Raw genomic sequence first — 26,739 nt, 5'->3', positions numbered from 1 at the left:
TCTGCTTGGCCAGGAAGTGTCAGATGCTCAGGTTATTGTGAGGAGGTGCGTTATTACGGTGAAGCAGCCCGTAGTGATCCTGCTACAACGCTTGCCTCTCCTCGCACACCGAACAAAGCTAACATTGTTTGGCTGTGAAATGTATTTTCTTTGGTGCGCATTTTCTGACACACTTCGTTTCACAATTGTACTTTATAGTCTCGGGCGGGGTTCACCAACTCAAATTATCAGCTTATGACCAAGGTCTTTTGAATCAGGGGTGTTGGACTTTCATGATAGGGGCGCTCAAGGCCTGATGGGCTTCAAGTAACGATTAGTTTCAAAATCAATCAATCTGTCAATTATTTTGTTGATTAATCGACAAATCGATAATCAATTAAATTAAAATAGAATTTCATCTCCTTTATAAAAGAAATAGGACATTATTTCAAATAAAAAAAGAAAACATAGAAGAAGCGAAGAAAACCAACGAATCGTCATTCAGTTACTGGTTTGTTCCATGAAAATATCGGAAAATGTTTTCCAAAGTCAACGCAAATATTTTATTTTGATTCAAATGATATTAAGGGAGGACAAGAGAAATTGAAAAATATTTACCGTCGCGAAGCTGGAATTCTGCGGATGAGGAGGAATTTCAATTTAAAAAGGCATCTACAACATCATTTGGTAATCAAGTAATTCCCGATTAATTTATTTATCCATTGCACCTCTAATATTCTCCAATGCCTTTGGTCAGAGAGAAATGATGGTCCCATCTTTCAGTTTCACATACAAAAATATAAATTTTTTTCATCATGCAACTCCATTAAAAGTCCAATTATTGTGAGAAAAAAGTTATTACGCTGTGGATATAATTAATATCAATTAGTATCAATTTATTTTTCGTTATATTCAAGCTACGACTCCCAAAAACTGGATTTGCAAACACAAGAGCAAAATTCAACGTGGAAATAATTTCCATTTGTGTGTGGCATTGTAATCAAGCATTTGTATCACGCCTCAAGCGCGATAAATAATGGAGTTGGCGGAGGTTTTCATCTTTGGATACACTTTCCCTATTGTCGATTTACGGTGTCACTGTGAGAGCCAGCGAGTGTTGCGTATCAAACATTTTAAAAAAAGACAGAACGTTGGCTGCTTCCTGAATGGAGTTGGCGTCCGCTCGTCTTTGGCGCCGCCCGCCGTCTGCCTGCTACAATATGACGCCAGTCATCAATCAGCTCAGACTCTATAAAGTGTTACGGTTGAGTGGGAAGAGTTGGGACGCATCCTCTCATCTTTTGACTCACCTCTTCAAGCATGTTAACACTTGGAAGCATACTTTTGGGTCTGGAAGAAAACAACATCGCAATCTCTTCTCGGAAACTCAAGTTTCTTTTGGGAATGTAGAATTTAGACAGAATGACCTTTTAACTCTACTATCTTGACTTTTGAGTATGTCCTGCTTGTGATTGCTACACGTTATAAGCCAATTGTTATTTTTTTTGTCTTGTGAGCGAGCTTTAGATACATACAAGGGGCGGCCATTTTGTCACATCTGTCGACTGAAAATGACATCACAGTTGCTCAGCAACGGTAACGGCGAGTCACGGCTCACCTGTATTTTGAAGTTGCGCTATGATTGGTCATTACCTGAGGCCTGCGCAACTGTGATGTCATATTTAGGTGACGGCATGTGACAAAATGGTCACCCCCGACATGGCTAAAACAGTTCATTTTGCTGCTTAACTGACATTCCGCAAACACAATATTCATCAGAAAGCCATATTTCGACAAGTGGGCCTGCATAGAAGATATTCTTGGAAAGAACATTTTGAGGTTGACTTCCCCTTTAAGGTACTGTAAAACCTTTGCATGTGGGCAAGGCGAGCCAAAACCACAGATGCACTTTCAGTTGAGTGAATGATGACTACTCAAATCACACACACTAATTCTACAGTACTGCTATGGAATTATTTACACCGTAAATAAATAAATCATAAATATAAAATAAAATATATTTATTAATTAATATATATTATAGTATATTATATATTTATTAATATATATATATATATATATAATATAAATAAATCAAACTCAATATAATTTTTTTTTGTGTTTTATGATCACAGTTCCTATTTTTTTTCATGTGTTTATTCCTGTTATCAGTTCATTTATTGAACATCCTATGCCCTAACCAAAAAATGGCGCCATTATGGCAAGGTTATCGTGACATAAAAAAAATAAATCAATCAAAATCTCACTGAACATACAGTATTGTTGTGCTTCATCTTTTGTATTATTTTAGACTTTAGAGAGATTAAATCTGATATTTTCTGTCTGGCTCATATCATGAGTGATGGCTCCATTATTACCAGTGCAAATGTAAGCCGTCAGTTCTTTGTGAAAGTAAACACGAGACATCAAACATAGTGCCGATAAGCTCACTATGAAATTACTGTCGGCCTCCCACCTCTGCTTTGATGACTAATTCACCGTTTCATAAATTGATCAAAAAAAGATGCGTCACACTCTTCGTGATGGACTTGTTTCGTCAAGGCGTTTATTATGTGCATTTTAGTACAACAGTTTTCAGAAAGTTACAGCTTACAAACTCTTGGACGTGTACTTTGTCACAATTTACAAGTGGCCGCTATACAGAAATGGACGAATAAAGGGAGACGTTCTCACGCATACTATGTACCTGCGCCCATAGAAATGTCTGTACATAATCAGGCTCGCGCACGCACGCACGCAAACACGCTCTCCGCCTTGCACACACAAACAAAATCCATCGTGTACCATAGAATGGTGTGAGGTTGTGACTGGTTTCCTGGCGATCGTGGGGCTTCTTCCTCAGAAGTGACTTTAAGGTCCGTGCATGTGTATTAAGAGCGTGTCAAGCTTCTCTGGAGCCTGAAAGAAACAATAAAAAAAAGAGAAGAAAGTTCCATTTTAGGGCATGATTGAAGCCGAATCTCGTCTAAGACATCGAAATGACAGGTGTGAAATCGGCAACTTGGAGAATCACGTTGATACTGACAGAGACAAAAAGGATATGGCGAACCTAAAATGTATGGAGGACTGAACGTGCCAAAATTAAATGAATAAATACACCATGAAATGTGAAAATAAAACAATTAATTAATTAATTGTTTCATACATGCATAATATGGAATTAAATAAATCAGATAAATAAATAAATTCTCCATTAAATAATGAAATAAGTGTCATTCAGTTATTATTAATTAATTTAATTTATTTATTATTTAAATGTGGGTTTAAATGAATTGATAAATAAATTAAATATATATATATTTTAATTATTTCATTATTAATCAATGAGACTTATTTAATTATTTCATGGTGCATTTATTTATGTATCTGATTTATTTAATTCCATATGTAATGAATGAATGAAACAATTAATGAATGGCGATTTTAAGTAAACATTTCATGGTGTATTCATTTATTTAATTTTGGCACTTTTAGTCCTCCATGCAAATGTCAGCGTTTGCAGAATGAGTCTTATCTCATTCACAGGCTCTTGTGTCGACAAAAGCAAACAGATGAGACGGAGCCCAAATGGAGTGCAAATGACTTCGAATTGAATCCCACTGCAGGTACTCGTGCCAATCTTAAGCAGCATTTAAAAATACAGTCATGAAAACTTTCACTTTCTACAGCGGACGTAAAAAATGCAAAAAGAAAGAGACGTTATTCCAGCTTGAATCTTCCAAACATTTGAATTGGATCCAAATAAATCTGCGATTTGTGCGCACACCCTAAAAATATCTGGTGACAAATGAGAAAATGGACGAGTTCTTTGAATCCCACCCAAGGGACAAAATAAGCTTTGTTTCCAATTGTGTTAGAGTCTTCTCGCCAACTGGAAGAAGTCTTTATCCACTACAGCTTGGATGCTCATACAGACTTGCCATCATTTTTCCAATATTGATCTGTGTTTAGACAACTATTTAGATCAGGGGTGGGCAAACTTTTTGATTGGCGGGCCACAATGGGTTCTAAAATGTGACAGAGGGGCCGGACCAGGAGCAGATGGACGGAGTGTTTTGGTAACCTCACCTCATCGGAGAAAAAAAAAAAAAATCATTTAATTTTCAATGAAAATGAACAAAAGCATTACAACAAAATATGTCTTTGACACACCACAGTATTTCGAAAATTTAATTATGTTCAAGTTCGCCAGGCCGGATGAAAACGTTTAACGGGACGCATGTGGCCCCCGGGCCATAGTTTGCCCACACATGAACTTCAGAAGGAAAATTACATTTCAAAATTCACATCGCACAGACTATCACACTCATTATGTTTGGATTTTGAAACATAATCAGTGAAAGGACCAAGCATTCGTCCAAAACAAGACAGTTAATCCCGAAAAGTATCTTGCTATCATAAGCTTCTGCGACATTACGCAATTTGTACGTAACACTGTACTGGAGTATGCAAGTACAGCCATACTTGTTAGATCATTCCAAACCGCTGCCAACGCAATTTTGGCGACTGTGAGTGTCATGTATGCATGACACGAAAAGCCTTTTTGTGCTCATGCAAATATAAACACCACTGGTCCGCTGTCAGAATGGCATCGGGCATCTGTTGGCAAACGTTAGCCCAGATGCTCATCAGAGACGCCAAGCTGACTCACTCTGATTTCTAGCGCCGCTGTGCTTTTCAAACTTGCATGTCGAGTTCCAGCCGGCGTGGTCGTGAGTAACCTTAATGTGTTTTTTACACAAGTTTTTTTTTTTTTTTATTGTTAAAAAAAAGTTTCTATTGTTTGTCATTTTATGTTTAATGCTTATATCGTCATCATAGTTAATGTATTATAATTAATGAAATAAAACAAATTCTTATTTTTATTTTTTTATTTAAGGATGTTTGTCTTAAGTATAAGTAATAGCAGTACCCGCTTTTGGCATTGGTGAGCATTCAAGAGTGAATACACTCGTGCTGGTATCGGTTGGGAAAAAAAATTGGTATTGAAAGTCCAAACTAAAACTAATGCTAAAACTAATTAAAAAAAACGAAGCATTTTGTAAAAAAAATGAAACAAATTCACAGTAAAAATGAACTGAATAAAAAAAAATAAAATAATAACGGTTGGAAAAATAATTGGTATTGAAAATCCAAACTAAAACTAATGCTAAAACTAACTAAAAAAAAAAAAAACGAAGCATTTTGTAAAAAAAATTAAACAAAATTCACTGTAAAAATGAACTGAATAAAAAAAACAAAAAACGAAAAAAAAAACTGTGAGAAATTAAAAAAAAAAAAAAATCCCAAACTAATATAAAGCTTCGTATCTCAGAACACAATATTTGGTGGGTCAGTCAAAATTCTCTTAAACATCTGGCAGCAAAGTTAAGTTTTGAATCAAAATTGAATGAAAATTTTGACACTCACCGTGAATGTGGGGCCGGCCAAACGAGGAGGTGCCTTCCTTCCTCCATCGTGGATGAGTGCACGAGGAATAAAAACAGAAAAACTGTACAAGTAAGTGCTCACTAGCAAGAGACAGCATGTGTACACCCACATTTAACATGACCTCCAATAAAATGCTTTTTGGCAACTCCTACACAGCAATTTTCATGTAGCTCTACAATACCAAAACTTCACTTTTTTTTTTTTAAACATATCGGTCACGTAACGGTTGAGCCAAGTAAAGACCCTGGAGCTCGACGATGTCCAATCCCAAAGTCCGTCCGTAAAAAGAGATCCAGGGCATCTTAGGAAGCTACACATTGCATGTGTCCAACCAAGTCTTTGCCAAAAATGCAAGCGAGAGAGTTCTGTACATACACATTCATGAGCATCACCTTCAATATGAAGGTCTATTATGAAAGATATAATTATATTTAGCAAGAGATAAACATATTTATATTCTCTGACCGCGGGCAAGGCCTCCCACCCACGACTCTACAGGTAGTGTTAAACGCAAGACTTGAGCCATCTTGCGATGGAGATCAAAAGACAAAAAAAAAAAATGGAAGCTAAAAGATGACATGAGCGCTTCAACTGTACATCCCTGTATTCTTCTCCCCCTAATTACGCCTACTGATTACTTAAGTACTCTACCACTTTACTCTGGCCAGGTCAAGGCATCTTCATTGCACACGAGTTAAAAAAAAAAAAAAAAAAAATCACAGCTCACATGTTTCTAAAAGAGTCCAGATAAAAGAGGTACGGTACAAGAAGCGATCCCGACTACTGCTGAGAAATTCCCCCAATTTGGTCAAAACCACCACAGCTTCCTTGTGTGTCAAGTGTGGACCCTGAATTCCTCCGTGTGGATTTTCTAAGCGTGGAAGTGTAGACCCTGGTCTCCTCGTGTGGATCAGATTAAGACAACGGTCTCGACCCTGGCGCGTTGCGGCGGATCGGGGGTCATTCGAGGGCCGCAGTTGCTGTTGGTGGCGGCGGCGGTGGCGGTGGTCCTCCGAATGCTGCCCGCTCCGTGGCACGGCGCCCCCTGTAGTCATGCCATGGCGGTGGGGGACTGGCTCATCTGCACCCTCATGGATTGGATGTTACTGAGGATCTTCTTTTGGTGTCCGGCTAAGGTCACGCCTATTCGCAGCAAGTCCCTGGTGACAGCCAGATGGGTAAACAAAAAAAAAAAAAAAGGAGGATTAGTGTACTTTGAACGTCTCATTCAGTTTGTTGGCTGTGCTGAAATTTGGTGTATATGACTGGAAGGGCTTCAAGTGTCACGCGAGGTTCCAACAGGCACATGCTAGCCAAAACTTACTCTGCGGTCATTTGAGCCACCAGCTGCAGGGACGTGAAGCCTGAGTTGAGGAAGTTGTCTCTGTATTGGCTCATCTTGATAGCACCCAGCCAATCTTCCACCGAGCTGAAGGTGTTGAAGTCGGGTATGGATCGGTCGAGCAGTGGCTGAGAAGGCCTGCGGCAGAACAAACGCCCAAAATAAATGAATAAATAAATAAAAATCTGTTTTTACAATAGTGCTCAACCAAACTGAGATTTTTTTCCCCTACAAATTGTAATTGCGATTTAATATGCATTTTTTTTTCGTTATCTACATGTTTTTTTTTTCAAACACAAGCAATATATTAATTAGCTTAAAAATAATTTCAGATTTATTCGACATATTTTTAGTCTTAGAGGTTAGGCTGATATGCAAAAGCACCATGAAAAACGCCACCTCCACTTAAATTAGAGTCGTTCTCTTTCTAACAATTTTCTTCAATTGCTACCAAACGAGGTTGGCGTAAGCATAGAGTCAGTTATTCGTAAAAAAAAAAAAAAATTTAAAAAATCACTTCAACTTTGAATATTTCAGGAAACATGCCGACTCCGCTTCTTCAGCAACAAAATCTCGACACTATATAAATAAATAAAAGCGATCAGAAAAATCCAAAACCACCAAAATACCAATGTAGTTAAAGCTGTTGTGATTAAAAGAAGGAGAGCATTGAAAAAAATAGATTTTACTGATTATTAGCTGGTATAAATTGCGCATAAATTGGATTTTTTTTTTTTGTGAAGTTCATGTGCTGCTCCACCGTTTGTGTTCAATTATCATTGCTTAAAACACTAACGATGATATAGATGCTATTCATTAGCTGATCTATGGTGTTTCCTATTTTGTGTTAGCATTAAGCTAGTAGTGGACTTTAAGGAAAACACGATGCGGTCACATGAAATACACTTTTTGTTTTATGAGTAATTTTGATGCTGACTCGTAAAGTAAATTGTATTTTAGGCAACCAAATACAAAGTAAAAAAAGGGAATTTGAAACGAGAGCGATGAGTCAGGTGTGACGCAATCAACTGTAACAGTCTGCAAGTAACGTCTCCGTGCGGACAACAAAGATACAAACGAGCAAAAGGCGTAAAATAATTGGATCGTTCTTCTGGACTCACACCGCAGGGATGTTGGCGACAGCTTTGAGGCCGGCGGGGTTACGGATCATCTTGTCCAGAGTGCTGACGATGTCTGCGAAGCGGGGCCGGACGTTGCGGTCCTTCTGCCAACAGTCCAGCATGAGCTGGTGCAGCGCGCTGGGGCAGTCCATAGGCGGCGGCAGACGGTAGTCCTGCTCGATGGCATTAATCACCTGCATGGCACGTCAGGGAGGTGCACGTTTTATCGGCGCTCATATTGAGGGGATGGATAATTGCCTTTAATATTCTGGCACCACCCGTGTTGCGAACTAATTGCGCATCCGCCCCAACATTGAGACAATATACCAGAGATAAATATTAAATAAATATTCATAAATGCAGACAGCGACACTGCTGTCATTTCTTTGTGGCTTTGCATAATTTCATTTACTGTTTTTTTTTTTTAAATCCAATATAATATATTTGTTAAGTCCAGTTCAGTTGTATTTAACTTTCAAGTGCATCACATAATCATTTTTATTTTTTTTTAATCCCGTACAGTAAATTTGTTAAGTCTAGCTCAATTGTACAAATTTAAAGTATTAATCTTGCAATTAATCTTTTAAAATTGTTTGTTTTCAAATATATATTAAGGCATTTTTAAATTTTTTTTATTTGTGATCAATTATTTGAATACAGCTTTTTTTTATTTTCCCATAATTAAACGCAGTGTTCATGTTCAAATGAAAGACATTACGTGACTGCATTTTTAATGTTGCTCATAATGGAAGCACTCGATAATGAAAAATATTGGGGGAAAAAAAAAACACAGACTAAAATTAAAAAATGAATCGGCACCACAAAATGTTGGTACGCTGCGACGACGATGACATCATTAACACATCTTCACATCGCTGCACATCTTTACATTTTAGTCCGTGTTTTACTTCACTGTACATTTTCTGTCTGCAGATATAATTTCCCATTAAAATGCATCACTCTGAGATAAGGACCGGGTGTGAAATTGAGAATTAAAGATCCTATCATAAAAATAAATAAATAAATATAAAATCAAATGTGAAGTTTCTCTGCACTCCGCCGCAGAGTTGAGCACAACTCAGCAGAATCTTGACAAATGATCCACACGGAAGTTTGTGCGCGCTGGAAAATCACATGCGTGGCGAGGACAGCCGGACATGCTGAGTGACGCCAGTTGCCGCCACCACGTTGGCCTCGGCAGGCTGCCGTTTGCTGCTGGCCCACTGAGGCAGCATCTGTTGCATTGGATGCTCCTTGCGGAGCAGCGTCCACTCGGATGGGCCGATCGCTTCGGCGGCTGACAGAGAGAAAGCCAGCGCCGACTTTGGGACGAGTTCCAAAAGCTTGCTTGTGTTTCTGCTTTGTGCGGGTGGATCCGATCCAAACGGGCGCAGGAAACAAAGCAGCGCTCTCAAAAAAAAAAAAAAAATCTCCCCGGGAGGTAAAGGGGAGAGTGGGAGTGAGATTCGGCCTGGAAGACGTCCTCGCTCAAAGTCAGAGTCAAGGACGTTGTCGAGGATAATCGAAGATGATAAAAGGTGTGATTTGGCGCCATCTCCCTCATTGCTATAGTTGAAAATTTTAAATGGTAATATGATTTCTTTGTGTTTTTTCAATCTCTATTTATCTCTTATGTAACTCGTCGTCATAATACGTTTATTACACTCGTAATATGTGAGAGGATGCACATTATACCTTGTAGTGAGCTACTTTTTATTTCTTTACTTTGCTTTGGACTGTTTTGAAAGCTGAGGCATTTGGCAACCATCTACATTTAAATAAGGAAATACGTTGTATAAAATGCTACGGGTGTTTTTATGGTCATTTTACTGGAAAGCAAGGCGAGAAAAATTATAATGGGATTAGAGTTTCCAAGAACTCATTATTTTAGCTGTCATTATCTTATATAATAAATGTCATCCCGATTGCTTTTAGTGTGCGTTTTCATTTTTTTTTTTTTATGCACCTTTTAAATTGAAAAGACAAGCGTGATCAGTTATCATTAAGATGCTGCGCTTCAATTTTTCTTTCTTTGAAGAACCGTTATTGTTTGATAACATGAAGGATATATTATATATATAAAATAAAAAAGACTAAACAAGCATCTAATGTCCAGTTTCAATTTGAACAATATTTGATTGCGTCATTTTTCCACTTACATCCTGATTGGACATGTCCCAGTAGGGCCTCTCTCCAAATGACATCACTTCCCACATGACAATTCCGTAGCTCCACACGTCGCTGGCCGACGTGAACTTCCTGTATGCGATGGCCTCCGGCGCGGTCCACCTCACAGGGATCTTTCCACCCTGAAGAAAAAAAAAAATGTCTCAGTACTCAAATCTTTTCTTTCCGTGCATTTTAAGTCTTCATGTCTCACGTTTCAGCTTCGAGTGCAGTGAGAGAAGACAACTCAGATATTTACCGGCCAATTTCTATTTATTCAACTTCACGTCTCAAGTCAAGTCCCGAATCTTCAACTTCTCAAGTTGTTTACTTTTTATTTTTATTTTATCAGGTTCAGTCAAAAGTCACCAAAAGAGTGACTCCGATGCAGCAATTGTCCCGAAAAAAGGCGTTTGCCCTTCACGCATCGACCAAGGACGTCCAGCCCCCCCCCCCCCTCCCGCCGTTTAAATTAAAGCAGATAGGCGTGGGCTCCTACCTAATCCATTGACTGCGTCCGCTTGTAATTGGACTACCTGATCCTCCAGCGAAGCCATGCGCTCTCTTTTCATTGAAACTGACAGCTGCTTGTCCAATTTCCCAAATAGGCACGCAGAGGCATTGATAGTTTTGTGTAAACAGGCAGACTGTCAAGCTGCGTCTCTTGAGCCCCACCACTGGTTTAATAATGCCAATTAGCCCAACCTGAGAATTCACAGATAAGCCACAGTTGGATACAGACACGGAGGAAAAACAAAGCAGCCCGAGCGAAGGGGGGCCGAGATGGGGCTGAATGCACACAATGAATAGTAATCCCAAGGATTTCCATGCAGCGTTTGACACTACTCTTAAAATGTGTGTTCACGCCGCTCGCTTTAACGTCTGCGCTCGTCAAAGGGGAGGTGTTGAAAAGGTGCCGTTCGCTCGGGACACACACCGGATTGCCAAGCCGACCGACTCGGAGAAACGGAAACAAACTTGTCATTTTTTGTACATTTTCTCCAAATTTGAACACTCAAAGAGGCAAACTAATTAAACAGAGAGGAAAACATTTCACCGCCACACATTTTCCTTCTTATTTATTCTCACTGACTTGCTCCCAGGTTTCACATTGAGGCACCCTGCTTGGAAACAAGCTGGAATGGCCCGGGCAAAGACATCGGCTTCACAAAGAGACCGACAAGTAATAACATTTCCAAGGCGGCCGGGTCGGGAGGCAGCAATGCAAACCCTTCGGTAATTACTGCTGTGGGCCAGTGATAGCGCTGCCAAAAATGCTGGCTTCGTAACTCCTCAACGGCTCATGCTCCGAAAAAAAAAAAAAAAAGAAAAAAAAAACGATAATAGGAAAGAAAAAAGTGTAATTTACACTCTCCCCAGAAGAGAGAAAAGCATGTTAACACCACGAGGGAGTTGCTTCGAGGGAAAGTGATGATGGAAATTAAAACAGACCTTGTGTCATCAAGTGCTTCGTGAGGCCCACGGAGCATGCAGAAAACTCTTAAATCATAGACTGCCATTGACGGCTAAATCCGTCAAAAATCTATTTTTTTTTACTCGGCTGGTAGTGAATGAGTTAACGATGGACTAACTGTTCTTTTTGTTTGCCTGCAGTGATTGCATTGGATGCCGATCAGATTTTTTTTTTTCTTTAAATTTGCCGTGACCGTTACGTTCATGACAGCAGAACTGTGTGAATGCAACAAAATCTGATGAGAGGGGCCTATAAAAACCTGGAGGTGGTCATTCGTTGGACTGACATGTCACGATCTTTTCAATATTCCCCACATTGCCGCATTTGAAGCGTGTTTTGGTTCCGTTTCGCTGTGGTTCTATTTGAAAATGTTTTGACCGACTTTATCAAACATTCTTGTGCGGGGCCCAGCAGGGGAGCTTTGGGCAACTCTGCCGGAATCCCAAATGTGCCCCAAAGTCCACGTTTCATCAGAACATGAGAAACATAAGTGACCTATCAGGACATGATGGACCAGGAGGGAGCGTACTGACATCCGTGGCGTGTCTTTGAATTTCCGGGACTCGGCAGCCACAGCCGCCTGCACAGCCGCCATCCATCCAGCAATGGAATATGAGACAATTTAGCGAGACACGAGAATGGGGGGGGGGGGGGGGGTGTCTAAAATGCCATAAAACCTAATTACCGAGAAATCCTGAGCTGACATTCAAAAAGCAGAAATGAAAGGAGAATCAGGGATGCCATTGTTGAGTCATGCCAACAAGTATGTCCGGCATGACATTAATAGAGAAAATACGATCAAAAGTTGTGCAGCCAGTAACAGAAAATAACATTTTCAACAGAAACTATGTGCTGGTTGATTGTTGATGCGACAAAAAAATAAAAAAATATCCTCGAGTGCGTATAATTGCTGACATAAACCACCAGAAGACACTTTGCAGCCGAAAACAGCGACAGTAACATTTGTAGGTCCATTCTCCAAGTAGTCGACACATTTACTGCATCAATAAAAGTGAGATAAATTATGTTGAGACTCGTAAGAGGAAAAAAAAAGGGAGTCAGGCACTACATCTTGAGTAAGCGCGCACCAACTTCAAAGGAATATGATAAATATGAGTAAATGCACCTCTTGAAGTACAGTCACCTCCATTATGCAGCAAATACCACAAACCATAAAAAAAAAAAAAAAAAGAGCGACCCGGAATCCGGCATTCTTGATAACTAATCTTTTTTTTTTCACTTTGCACTTCCCATCTCCTATTTCCTCCACTCCTCCAATTCAGCAATCCATTTCCCAACAATGCACACTCAAATGGACTTGAGCCCATTTATTTGCCCAGGCAGAGAACTCCATCAACATCTTTTTAATGAAATCCTGAGAGCAACGATCGCTGGCCCAAAGTGAGCAGGGTGGAGTGACGCTTTTGGAGAGGGGAAGAAGAGCGACGGCACGGTGAAGAACGGAAGGAAGCAAAGGGGTGGGAAGAAAAGAGGAAAGGCGCATGGTGAGATGTTGGCTTTGGAAGCCACCCACGGGAATGAGATTGGCGCGGGTCTTTTAACACATTTATGTTCATGTCATGCAGAGTTGCAAGCGAAAAAACGATATACGTGGCTGACGTGCGATCTATTCACTAAAAATATCCTTATACTGCTTGAGCAAGGAGTGCAAAGTGCCAAAAAATGGTCATCCATGTAGAAAAAAAAAAGAATCTCGATTTAAAAAAAAAATGTGCACTTCACACTGTGCCTCCCAAGGTTAATCTTTGCGCAAATGATTGACAGCCCAATAAACTCAATTATTGTACTTGAGATAATGTCTTCCAGATGACCGCTATGTGGCCACACAGTAGAAATATCTATTTGCTTTGATTTCTCAGCACAAGAAACCCAATTCCCGATGATGACAAGTACAAGTTTTTATATTTATTCTTTTTTTTTTTTTCCCCCAAAGCCTTCACAGCTCATTAGGAAGAGTCAAAGTTGCCAGGATTAACATTTGCAGTACAAAATGAGACAGGAATTCGGCCTTCCAGCCATAGTTATGTTTTCATAAGCAAGGTTATTTTAGATAACGAAAACTGATGAAATAACTCAAACTAAAAAAAAATAAACAACTAAATTAAACCACATTTCACGTCTACAAAACTAACTAAAACTAACTAGAATTTTGAATTTAAGATTAAGAATTTTAAAATAATATTTTTGTTGAATTTTTACTATGCAATACTCATGGACTGTTGATTAATTTTGCACACAACTAAAACACATTTAAACAAAAAAAGAAAACTAATAATGAACCTAACTAATACAAAGTGTAAAAAACTAAAACTAACAAAAACAACGCCACCTTGAAAACTAATTAAAAATAAATTTAAAAAGACAAAACTCAAAATGAAATAAAAACTAACTATAATTAAAATTCCAAAACAATAAATAGTATATACACACACACACACACACATAAATAACATCGAGTATATATTATAATGTCGCATTTTCTCTGCCAACTCTGGCTGCTGTCCAAATTACACAAATTTAGAGGCATTCAATTTCTGGGCTAACTGCATGTTCTGATGTGCTAACTTGAATTAGATCATCTTATTTGCCGGATCCGTTTAATGGAAGGTGTCCAGTCTAATTTGAGCTCCTCCGTGCTCATCTCAGACTGACCTTGGCCTGATAATTCATTTACAGCATGTGGAAAATAGGCGAATACGCTCTTGCAAATTAGTCTTATCAAATTGGAGCACAGTATTAATGGACTTGATTCTTCCCTTATTCACTATCTTTGCAGTGATACGTACGGGCGGGAATGAAAAGATCAGTAGAGCAATGTTGAGGTTACCTGCAATGAAACCGATTTAAAGCAGTACAAGCCAACTAGACAGTTGATATCGTCACTGGCGGATGTTGTCAAATTTGTAGTTTACGTTGAGCATTTTGGCATGCGGGGTGATTCGAGCGTACATTAATTACATAGTAATTACATAGTAATTACATATACAGTGATGTTTACGGTACTTGAGCTGTAAATAGACAGTCAAATAAATACACTGCCACTGTTGGACAGAAACCTATGTCCATATATGGTCAATTTCAAATTCGATCCCACGTTTTAAAGGGTTAAAAATAGCTTTAGAACAACAACAATGGGAGATGCTTGGATTTTGCCCAAAAGCCATGACATGCACTGAATTCAAATTAGAGCAGTGATATAAATCCACGGTGAGTGATTTCGTAGAACACAAAAGCCTCGCAACAACCACAGATGGTGAATCAAGGTCTACTTTATCCTGACTCTGGCAGCACGGCGGAGGGGGAATCAAGGTGGAGCGTTTCGAAGGTTGTCCCAGCCGGTAGCTACAGTATCATCATTTTTTATTTCCTCCCGTATTGTCCATTATGTGCGATTTGGCATCTTCACAACAGTACTGTAGTTCACAGCGGGTATAAATTCTACGTATTTCCGAAAGCTAGTCCCCCAGAAGCGGCGGTTCTAGCCTCTGCCCCGGTGGGGAAGCCGGATACAGATCGGGTTCGGGGACTTACGCTTATCACGGGGGTGCGGGAGAATTGGGAAGAGAGAGGCGGACCGTCGCGCCACATGTGCACTTTGCAATCGTTTCCACTGGCGGATGAAAATAAGCATCTGTGCCCGTCACCAATGTGGTAGTTTGGAGTCAGCCCATGCTAAGAGCAGACGAGAACAGCAAAGCCATTCCATTTGAATGCATGACTCCTCTCAAGCAGCGTGACGCCTCCTCCAGACACTTAATGCTGAATTTATGTTGCACGAGAAATGCAGAATATTTTTAACCTCGCCTGTGCATGCGTGAACAAAGGTTTTTTTATTTGAAGATGAGAAATAGCCCGAGGTGTCAGGCCTTGCAGAATGAATGACAAGAACGGGAACAAATTGTTTAGTTTTTTTTCCTTTACCTTCACTTATACTGGGATCATCAAAGGCAAGAAAAAACAACAGGAAGCCACCTTAACTTTCTTAGCAGTATTTGAAAAAAAAAAAATCTATCGGGGGAATGTCAAAACAAAATTTTGATTTATTTTATTTTTATTTTATTCATTTTACATTGGCTTTTTTACCAGTTGCTTCATAAATGTTAGCTGCTCAATATTATTGAATTTGTTCGTGACTGTGGTTAAAATAGTCACTTGCCAAATAGTGAGCCCACAGTAAACAAGTATTTTACAACTGTTTTATAATGATTTAAATAGTTTACAAAGACAGTCTTCAGTCAGTCCGATGGTAGTTTTTTTTTTTTTTTTTTTAATGACTTATCATCCAGACATTCACATCATTTAATCAAAAAACTGCCCCTGAAACTTGCATTTCATAAATAATGTAATCCAAAATGGAGCCTGGGGCGGGAGAAATGATGCCCAAAAAAAAAAGAAAAAAAAAAAAACAAGAAGCCAAGTGACAGAAAAGAGCAGCGCGAGCAGTGGAGCGGAGCGGGGGAAAATGTCGATCGGGTCGCGGGGATTTGACGGACGAGCTTTGTCGCGAGCTCCGTGCGACCTCGCCTTTCAACCTCTCTCAGCCTCAACGACACAAACAAACACGGCAAAAAAGGAGAAGGCGCCTGGTGTGCGGGGAAAAAAAAACCCCCACAGAAATATGCACAGAATGTGAAAGGCAATGACCATCCCAATCCCAAAATTAGAACTACATGCAATGTCATCATCATGTCTCGTCTTTTATGAGCCAGATGTCTCCTGATTTTAGTCAGCACCCCCCTTGGATGCGAAAACCCGGCAGCATCGCCTCGACGTGAACCCACGGCCACATAAAAAGACAATGACCAGCAGGTCCTCTTCGCCATACGTGGCAGCGCACCGCATGCACTCTAATTGCTCCGCCAACAAGCGCAAAGAACATTTAGAAAAGCAGTGTCGGAAAAGAGGTGATTAATTTGTCGGGGTGGAGGAGGTCGATGCCAATGTAAATCACGGCATGTTAGCGCAATTTAATTTTCTCCCGATTCCCTCGGCCTTGTCTGCGGCGGCAGCCTCGCTTGCCGATTGGTTTGCGACAGGTCATAGCTGAGCGGGTCACGGAAGGAAAGGGGGACCCGGGATCGTTTAATTATGCTGTCGTCGAGCGAGTGAGGCGCAAACGGCCAACACCCCCACAAGCTTGTTTGCACGTTCACCTTCAAAACCTTAAACACAACGTACAGTTCTGTGCAAAAAAAGCATCGGGCCACCAGATTTTGAGAATTCAGCACGATGAGAACGATGAAAGGAACGTGGACACCTGAAAACCAACTAGGAGAATTACAAACATGTTTTTTGATGAATTTCCCCTGTCTTCACTTTTATTTAAATGATATTTTAAGAAATCTTCTTTTGAAGCTCCAGGCTATTACCTGCTTGCTTTTGATCTCCGCTTTTTGCATGTGTCAAAATACATCACAAGGTAGTCCCAAAATAGCCCTCCTTTATAGCATGAGGTATTAATATTCAGATTCATCCATAATATATACAGATTAACCACAGAAGTACAAATATGCCGTATAATCAGAGTGTAAAGAATACATTTGCATCAACTGTCCCCGAGGCAAACAGAGGAAAGGTACAACTTCAGAAGAGCATTCTTAGAAACTGGCAGTCCAAAACAAAAGGCAAAGAATCAATGAAGTGAAAAGTATATGAAATGTGTCAGAGAAGTTTTTCTCCTCAAAGTAACCGCCCCCCCTTTTTCTGCCACGCCTTAACGAACAGCTGAAAGGATTCTTTTGAGATCCTGCAGCACCATTGTCGCGGCCATTCTGATGTCATCCACATTTTCAAAATTGCTCCCTGTGATGAGCCCCTTGAGATTGGGAAAGAGGGGGGGAAAAAATTAAAAAAAATTCTTCTTGGCCAGGAAGTGTCAGATGCTCAGAGCATTGTGAGCAGGCACGTTGTCACGGTGAAGCAGCCACTAATTGTCTTGTGCCTTTCGTCCGGTCCATATTGACGCGGAAAACTTTGTTGTATTTTGGGGTTGGAATTAAACCAGTCCTGCAACTTTTCTGACAAACCTTGTACGTGACTATTATAAGTCCGCACAACAATTGTTTTGGATCTCACCAGACTCCGTGGGTGTACCTAATTATATGGCCAGTGAGTTTCCGAGCGACCTCCAAACAGTGTCATGACCCTTGATAAAATATCAATAAAACAATCTCGTTCACACTAAAATCTCAAAGCACCGTAAATGAGGTAAAACTTGACGAAATAAAACACCGCCTGTGCCTCCACATTGTTACTTATAACCCTGCACACACTTTTGCCACACACACGGCGAATCGCACAAGCGTGCGTATCTGAAGGCGTTATGAATGAGGAAAAGGAGGAGGCGGTCGATGAACTAACGATGGCGGCTGATAATTACAGATCTGTGGTGTGGAGGAGTTAATGAGGAGCCAAAGCCTCCCATGATGCCCCCTGTAATAATGAACGATGAGTGAAACGAGAAGGCGGGAGGAAGGCAGGCAGGCGGAAGCGATGGGAGCTGTCAGTTGGAAAGGGGGAGGGGGGGGGGGGCGCCATGCCCTTTGGTTCCCGTGCACTCTGGGCATGTCAACGAGAGAGGAGCCTTCCCAGGAGGAGGCTTGTCTCCCCACTAATGAAGATGTGACAGAAGCAGAACCGCGGCCCGTGACTACAGAACACCGGAAAGAGGACCGATGATGGCGAGGATGAAGAGAGGATGGAGAGCTCTGGGAAAGGTTGAGCGCTTCTCCAAATAGAAAGCTGTCAGACTGACTCAAAACGGATTTGACGGACGTGATGGTGATAGAGGACGATGAGAGGGATGCGGAGAGGAAAAGCCGGAGCGTACGCACCAAAGAGCTGGTGTAGCTGGGATCCGAGGTGTCCTCCTGCAGGTAGCGCGACAGCCCGAAATCGGACACTTTACACACCAGGTTGCTGTTGACCAGAATGTTGCGCGCCGCCAAGTCCCGGTGCACGTAGTTCATCTCGGAGAGATATTTCATGCCGGCCGAGATCCCGCGCATCATGCCCACCAACTGGATCACGGTGAACTGACCATCGTTTTGCTGCAAAACAAAGAGCAAACAGCAGGAATAAAAAAAAAAAAATACGTCTCTTGCACTGTCTTCTGATTGGTCAATATCGAAAAGCAATCCAAGGACGACGTAGGACGTCACGCCGTGCGGCAAGATATACACTAATTTCTGACAGGCCAGACTTTTGTGGCGGTGGTCGCGAAGGGACCCAGACGTCAGATCGTTGAGTTTGTCACAATACACGAGCTACGATGCATCAAGACGACTCAAAATCAGCTATGAGACATTTTTTTTCTGCAAGACGGCACAAAATTGTACTACATTACAGTCTTGTGATCATTTACGTACTTGAAAATGGTGACTTCCAGCCTGCCACCAAGCACTTTTAAAATACCTTTTTGTTTGTTTTTTTTGTCATGCTGTTGCTTTAATAAACATGTTAAAACAATTGCAACTACTGGGCTAAGTCGACGACTGAAGTAAAATGACGTGACTTCACGTCGACGTGTGCGCGTCACATATCACGTCCTGACTAATGTGGTGACGCATGTAAAGGGCAGATTGGAATCGATCGTGTCACATGCAATCACAATGACAAAAAAAAAAAGACAGCATTAATGACATTTTCATATAATGTCATGTGCTATTGGCAGAAAGAAACATTTTATGGAAATGTTTTGCATTTCTATTCATTTTCATTCCAGGAGTAAAATTATATTTATTTCCTAAGAAAAGGAAAACTAGCCGCCAACCTCTTCACTCTACTTGTGTTCATTCAACAAAATTGTGCAAGCACACGGTGCTATCTTTTTCTCTGTTTAGCGTGCGGGCGTCGTGGCCATGCCCCTGTGTGAATGCTCAGAGGCGCTTTGAACATCGGAACAAATACAAGGGTGAAACGGATCGATGAAAACAAGTCGGAAGTGGCGGTTAGCAAAGCCAGCTTCAAAGAGCCCCTTAAAGCCCGCCTAAGATCAAAGTAGCGCCGAGCAGTCATCCGTGAGATTGAAGGAGAAAAAGGCTGAGGTGAATTTTGATGAAGTTTCTTAATATAAAACAAAGAGCCAGAAGTCCAATCATAGTTTCAGGGATTAACTACCGTATTTTTACGGCCAAAAGACGCACGCGGCACCAGTTGAGGGTGCTATTTCTGTATTCAATACTTACACTGGGCGCGCCGCACTACGAGCCGCATGCTAGCTCGCGCATGCTAGCTCGCGGATGCTAGCTCGCGCATGCTAGCTCGCGGATGCTAGCTTGCGGATGCTGGCTCGCGCATGCTAGCTCGCTCATGCTAGCTCGCGCATGCTAGCTCGCTCATGCTAGCTCGCGCATGCTAGCTCGCGGATACTGGCTCGCGCATGCTAGTTCGCGCATGCTAGCTCGCGCATACTAGCTTGCGCATGCTAAGGCCCAATGGTTGAGCGAGTTACTCAGTCTACATCATAGGCGCCTCGTTTGTTTTGGGGAAGATTTGGGACTTTAAAGTGCGCCGTATGGTCGCGAAAATACGGTACTTGAAAACAGTGGAACCTTCTAAGCAACATGTATTCTGACTACGATTGAGATGTGAACCAATGGTGGGACAAAGTCTCTGAAGTCCGACACGGTCCGAGAAATATGCCATGTAAGAATAAACGCTAATTGTTATTTAAATGACGGCTGATTTTCTTACTCTAAATCTGATTGCATTGGGCCTGTGAGGCACCAGATCCAACAGATGGAGCCGTGCTGAAAAAAAAAAAAAAGATGGACCCTCGTAGGAAGTGTGGGGTGCGGGGGGGCATTTCTGCCAATTTTGCGAGCCAAAAGCATCAGACAGACATTTTGTTTTCATCTGCGTGGTGTAGAAGGAGCCTCTTTTATGGGAGTCATTCATTTGTCTCCCATAGCAACTGATGTCTCACTTGCGTTTGGTCCGACTGTTAGAATTCATCAATGAGTCGACTCATAATCAAATCCTCGCTAACAATCGACATCTCCTCATTAGAGTCACTCACCCTGAGGAAGGAGTCGAGGGCCCCGTTCTCCATAAACTCCGTGACGATCATGACGGGTCGACTCTTGGTCACGACTCCCTCCAGACGGATGATGTTGGGGTGGTCAAACTGACCCATGATTGACGCCTCAGACAAGAAGTCCCGCCTCTGCTTCTCGACGTAGCCCGCCTTCAGGGTCTTGATGGCTACGAAGATCTCCCTCTTACTGGGCAGCTTCAAACGGCCCTTGTATACTTCTCCAAATTCGCCTGGAAGAATAAGACGGCGTCATCACTACGCAGTTGACGTGACGCGAAAGAAACACCTGAGAGCAAAGAAAACAGCTTACCTGATCACTCGGAATTAAAAAAAAAAATCAAATAATTACATCCTCTGATTTTTGGGGAAAAAAATGTCAGAACATATCAGAAATTTACTACAATCGGAAAAATAACTCATTTTTAATGCAATTCCGGCATTTCCCACGATAGCTGGCGTATATCCACGCTTCCCCCTGATTGGCTGGCTTTGCAACCCCCGACTAAATTATGTGTTACCATAGCGACGTAAACACAAGAGTACAGCATTCGCTACCTGCGCCGATGACCTCCTCGATTTTAACCGTCGAGACGTCGATCTCCTTGGCAAACTCGTGGACGGCTTCGTTGGGGTCTTCGTACGTGAAGGGGTCGATGTAGATCTTCATCCCTGGGGAGCCTGAGAAGTGGGTCGGGCAGCCCAGTGGTGAGGGGCAGTTAGACATGTCGGCTCGCAAAGAGAGTTCTAGAACAACCAAAGGTGCCCAGTGAGAAGAAACTCCTCTATTATTTTTTTTTTTTTATCCATTTGCCTGATGTGTTGTGTTAAAAGCCTGATGAATACAATTGACCCGAAGGTCGTAACTTCAATCACATTGCGACACAGCCGTAGTTCCCATCAGTGCAAGCTTTTAACACTATGAGGACAAGTAAACTTGATCTACGGTTCTCCTTAAGATAAATGAACGGCTACGACTGGATAGAAATGGTTCTTATCGCACGCATCGGACGCATTAGAGAAAATGGGTGGAAGGTCAAACAGGCAATTTGAGTTCCATGTAAAGATAAAAAAGTAAATGTTGATTGGTGGAGTGAGAGGTTGCGAAAGGGGACGCAGTTTGTCATGAAGCGGAACCACAAATGACCAACGCAATTAAAACCTGGATGGTGGTCAATCTTGATCCTCGCGGAGCTGCTGTAATGTTATGTTCTTCGTAGAGGAAAAAAATAACAATTTTAAATGAAAATGAACAAAAGCATTACAACAATATATATGTCTTTGAAAAACCACAGTATTTAGAAAATAAAATAGCAACAAGGTTTATTCATTTAATTTTTTTTCAAGTTCGGCGGGCCGGATTATAACGTTGAATGGGCCGCATGTGGCCCCCGGGCCGTAGTTTGCCCACGTCTGATCAAGAATATAATGCCTGTGTGGACTGTTATATTTTTTATCAAATATTGCTCGAATGATTAGAACTCAGCGACGATGTTTGTTATCTTGTTGATGTGTTATTTGCTGTTTGATATTTTGCGGTTTGTCAGCATTACGGTAAATCAATTTTGAAGATTTGTTCACTCTCTGTCAACGGCCGTTTGAGCCTGCCTACTGAACATAATTTCTGATGTCCCTTTTTCTTTTCTCGTGTCTGTCATTGTATCTTAACACTCCATGAGAGACGAGAGCGGCTTTTTTTTTGTGGGGGGGGGGGGGGGGGTGTCATAGAAAAATAAATAAATAAATTTAAAAAAAGCAAAAGGTTAATCTTTTAACGCTGGCTTTTTCCTTTGGGGAAGTCTAACGGCACAGATTGCTGGAAGTTTTCTGACCACAGAGGTGCTCGACTTCAGAGCTCCCCCCCTGATGAGTAAAACGAGATAGCGAGAAGAATGAAGGCGCAGGTGAGGGAGATCACACAATCAATGAAGACATCTATTTTTCTCTACCCCCCCCCCCCCCCCCCGACGTGCAGTCTTTCAACTCTTAAATAGTGCAAGACCCAATTTTGCCCGCAGCTTCCCCCCACCCCCACCTACAAGCTTATAAAGAGATAAAAACCGCCGCGCCATCAACTTTCTTTCCTCATGCCACTCGCCGATAAGTAAGCGCAGTTCCCGGGACCCGCCAGTTTGAGCGGGCGAGCACGGCTGCAGAAAAGCACTTGGAAACACATTCAATACATTGCGCTGCTCCAAGATGGACATAATCGTAAACAAGCAGATGTCAAATCATCATTTCGACAGTGGCGCTTGGAGGCAGACCTCTTTCGCCGCGTGAAAAAAAAAAAAAAAAAACCTTGGCGGGTATGATTGGAATGAACCCATCTCCATCAAGTCCATTTGTGCCCTTTTTTCATTTGCATAACACACGCGGGCGATGAAGGGGGGGGGGGTTCCCCGAGAGATAGCGAGGGGATGAGGTCTGCTCTCGGAAGGATCAAGGTAGCTCACCTCCATCTTCACTTAAAGCTGATTCTGGTTACGGCTCTAATTGCCTTCAACCTTTGCCTGTGTGAACCTAATTGCTCATTAGAGATTCCATTCAGATTAGATTCAAGCTAATCCATTAGAGGGTTTATCGCTCGGCATTCCATAAAAAGCGTCTCCTTTAGAGATGTTGCCGCAGCACCACCGGTAGCGGTAGGATGCTCAAGAAACATACGTGGCCGCAAATGTACGTGCGTGCGTGCGTGCGCGTCCTTGTGCACGTAGATAACAGCAGCCCATTATTTCCCAGTCGCATTTCTAACGCCACTTTTGGAAAATAATTTATAACCCACAGTATGTAGCGCGCTGATATCTGGACTCATCTTTTTATGGCCATGTCATAAAAGAAACAGCAATTTTCTTAAATATTTCACAACTCCCTCATCTTAGTGTGGGAAGCAAATGTATCCAAAGCACCATTCTATTTTTACTCAGCCTTGAAAGCATCATGTCACTCAAAACGTTGACATGATGCCTTTTCCCAATTAGATGGATGAATAAAATGGCAAAATGACAAAAATTGGACTGGCTCCTGATTTCTTGACATTTTTTGTATTCATGCATTCAAGTTGATGAATTACAGTTAACAGCACTGCACTCAAGCGTTTTATTTTTCAACCATGTCCAGCATTTACCTCACGATTGGTTCTCATCTTCTCTTCATTTAGTAAATGGCCCAAATGAATCCACAAATCAACGGCGCAACACTCAGGATGAATTACTTTGAACTTTGAATAGAAATGCCAATTAATGGCAAAAACATTTACAAAAAGGATACGATTTTTACCGATTCCATTTTAAATTCCGTTTAACAATTCAATTCTTTCGTGATTCTCTTATCAATACTACTCGCTCGCTTGCTGACATTTTGTCACCTTACTTTGATCATTGGAAATGGACGTGTGGCAAATATTCCGGCACAGAGCGTAGGATGCGTATTAAAGCGAGCGATGATGTTGGCGGGAGGCCGACCAAACAAATCAGCGGCACCTGACTAATGCGAAGAAATGATCGCCACTCAGCGTTGGGAATGTCGATTTGTTTTCTTTTTTTTTTTTGTTCCAACTGCATTGCAAAAATTTTCAGCAGCATCTGTCTTGACACCTGAAAATGAGGACACATCACCTGACGGGTGTGGCAATGGCGCACGTCTCAATGAGAAGCTGACACATTTTTGGAAATTTCACCCAAAACAATTGCTTTAGCGCCTCTTTTTTTATTTATTTTTTTTATTGTCGCACTGAATACTGTAATTACCAAACTGTCAGTCCCGTCTTGGAGGAGAGTGAAAGAAAACAATGCATGATGGGATGGGCGGGGGCGGGGGTGGGGGTGGGGGGGCGATGAGGGTTGGAGGGACAGAGGGCGGTCTGCATTGTGAGGAAAAAAAAAAAAAATGAATAGGATCTCTTATCAGCAAATTGACGTTTTTGATGATTGATGACTGATTCGTCTGCAGTCTTCATGGCATTTCGGTTTGGGCTCTTTTGGCCCGTGGCAGCTTTAATGAGTCCTGTTTGCTGTGGCAGTGAGACAAAGTATGTGTTGGAAACACTGCCGCGTCAGGCTCGACAAAGCTCTATCCCCTCGAGTGAGCCCCTACAGACAGCGAGGTCGGTTTTTATCGGAGGCACAAAACTGTTTGGCGTTTTTTTTTTTTTTCTGCTGTGTGTTTGAAGCTGTGTGTATCCTCCAGGCTCCGTCCCAGTCAGTGTCAGGGGAGTGCTTACTATACAACGAACTCAGAGCTAGAGTAAAGCCCTGAGAGATGAATGTCTATTTGCCCGCAAAGAATGGAGAATGAATTTGGCAACGGTGGCTGCTTGCGACCAATGTCCATTTCATGTTTAGATCGACATGATCATAAAAAAAAAAAATAATAAAATACAAGAGAATGTAGAAAATGATCAAATGTGGAATGATGCTGAAAGATATGGAATTCTATTGATTGGTGAAAACATTTGGAATAGTTGCTATGTGGGAATTGCGGGAAGGTTAAAATCTTTCCCAAAGTGTCTTGGATGAGCTGAACATTTGGAATTTTGAAAGGGAATAATATGAGTCTGTTTTGTTGACATTGTGGTCACATTTATCGATGAATACTAATGACATTTTCATACTTGAACTTGAATGTCGGTGCTGAAAGGAAGATGTGCCGTCGCTGAGGTAAAACGATTCATGGAATGCTGCAACTACAATAATTTGATGATAAAAAAAAAAAAAAGCTTGAAGATTTGCTAGGACCATTTTTGAGCTGAAAACAGCCAATGCAAGTCACTCAGTATTTCAGACGACGCCTTTTAAAAAAAACAATACTCGAAAGCACACATAAATGCAACAATAATACTTGCTCCTCACAAGCACATTTATTTTCATATTTGTTTTGCTACTATTGTTTGATAATGGAAAAGCAAGGTTGACTCGGTTACTCGATTAAAAAAGTTTGCGCTACAACATCAAGTTGACCTAATGAACACAATTTTAAACGAGCAATCCATTGCCCCATATAGTCCTTTTGAAATGTGTCGCAATTGTTGATAAAATTTCATGATTTTTCTTTTTTTTTTTTAATAAAATATTTTTCAAAAGGCTGTAGCTTGAAGACGGTTTGTGATGAAGACATCCAGGAAATGAGCCTTAGTGCAATTTTTCTACTCTGGCGCTGAAAGAGTTAAAACCTAGGAAAAGTTTGTAATTCATGAAGGCATCGAGAAAATATACTCTACATATACTTAGGCATGAATGGGGACTGCCTTGATATTGGATCCAGACTAGGGCTGTGTAAGTAATCGAAATCCAATTTCGATTATGACACTTTTACAAAATTGGCATCTTCGTAAAACTTGATTATTATACATCGTATATTTTATTATATACAAAAAATGTTACAATAGCACTAATTTTACAATATTTAATACTATAGTGAGTTCAAAATTTGGGCAATTTATTGAAATTGTTTATTGCCATGTTAGAACAATTCTATAGCAATTCATTAAGTAAACTTCAATGCACTACTGTTTATTTATACGAGGAAAACATACTCCGATTTTTTTTCTTTTATTGATTTCCAGTTGAAATAATTTTGATTTGTCTTAATATTGTTCCAATTTACACATTTTTACGCATTAATTTCTGTTTAAATAATAATCATTTGAATAATCCTGATTTAAATTATCACTAAATTAATTAATTAAAATTTTTTTTTTATCATAACCGAGCAGCCCGATTCCCGGCACACCGCCGATGGCTTCCTTTGCAACACATCTGAGCTATATTTGTCAAGCGTCTACAATATTGATGGTGGACTCACCTCTTCCTGTACTGTAATGTTGCAGCTTGTCACTGTAGACTGCCTCCTTGGTGTAGGCCCTTTTCCTAACCCATCATCGAGGCGACAAGAGAAGCAGACAAATGGTGACCACATGACAAATGTTGTAAACAAACTGCAAACGGCACCGAATAAAACACGTCGGCAACGGAATCGGTCGCACGGCGGATTGGGGGACGGAGGGGAAGGTTCACCATCACGACGGCAAATGAAGCTCGTGAAAATGAGCTGAGTTTTAATTTGATCTCGATAGGATCACTTTGCTTTTCATGTGCCATCAAAAGAGCCCGGCCTTTTTTGTGATGGCTCAAAGTTGCGCACGGCTCAGCAGAAA

General features: G+C 41.1%; 1 protein-coding gene across 2 annotated transcripts in view; it reads right to left on the bottom strand.

Moving 5' to 3' along the window:
* Nucleotides 1-2,516: 2,516 nt before the first annotated feature.
* Nucleotides 2,517-26,739, bottom strand: part of ephb1 (EPH receptor B1) — a 144,596-nt gene continuing 120,373 nt past the window's right edge. Inside the window, exons 9-17 of one of the 2 annotated variants that reach the window (XM_088310307.1) lie at nt 26,388-26,452; nt 21,147-21,335; nt 20,574-20,821; nt 18,388-18,603; nt 10,053-10,202; nt 7,894-8,087; nt 6,755-6,910; nt 5,410-6,590; nt 2,517-2,898 (exon numbers count right to left, since the gene is read on the bottom strand). In XM_088310307.1, the coding sequence (XP_088166433.1) occupies nt 6,482-6,590; nt 6,755-6,910; nt 7,894-8,087; nt 10,053-10,202; nt 18,388-18,603; nt 20,574-20,821; nt 21,147-21,335; nt 26,388-26,452 (1,327 nt within the window). In that variant the 3' untranslated portion in view covers nt 2,517-2,898; nt 5,410-6,481. The remainder of the gene's footprint in view (nt 2,899-5,409; nt 6,591-6,754; nt 6,911-7,893; nt 8,088-10,052; nt 10,203-18,387; nt 18,604-20,573; nt 20,822-21,146; nt 21,336-26,387; nt 26,453-26,739) is intronic. The other variant, XM_088310308.1, reaches the window with a different exon arrangement.

This window comes from Idiotropiscis lumnitzeri, chromosome 12 (genome assembly GCF_059441095.1).
Source record: "Idiotropiscis lumnitzeri isolate Australia: NSW breed Sydney's pygmy pipehorse chromosome 12, RoL_Ilum_1.0, whole genome shotgun sequence".
In the NCBI taxonomy this organism is placed as follows: Eukaryota; Metazoa; Chordata; class Actinopteri; order Syngnathiformes; family Syngnathidae; genus Idiotropiscis; species Idiotropiscis lumnitzeri.
The sequence above is the reverse complement of the archived record's forward strand: the minus strand, read 5'-3'. Positions and strand labels throughout refer to the sequence as shown.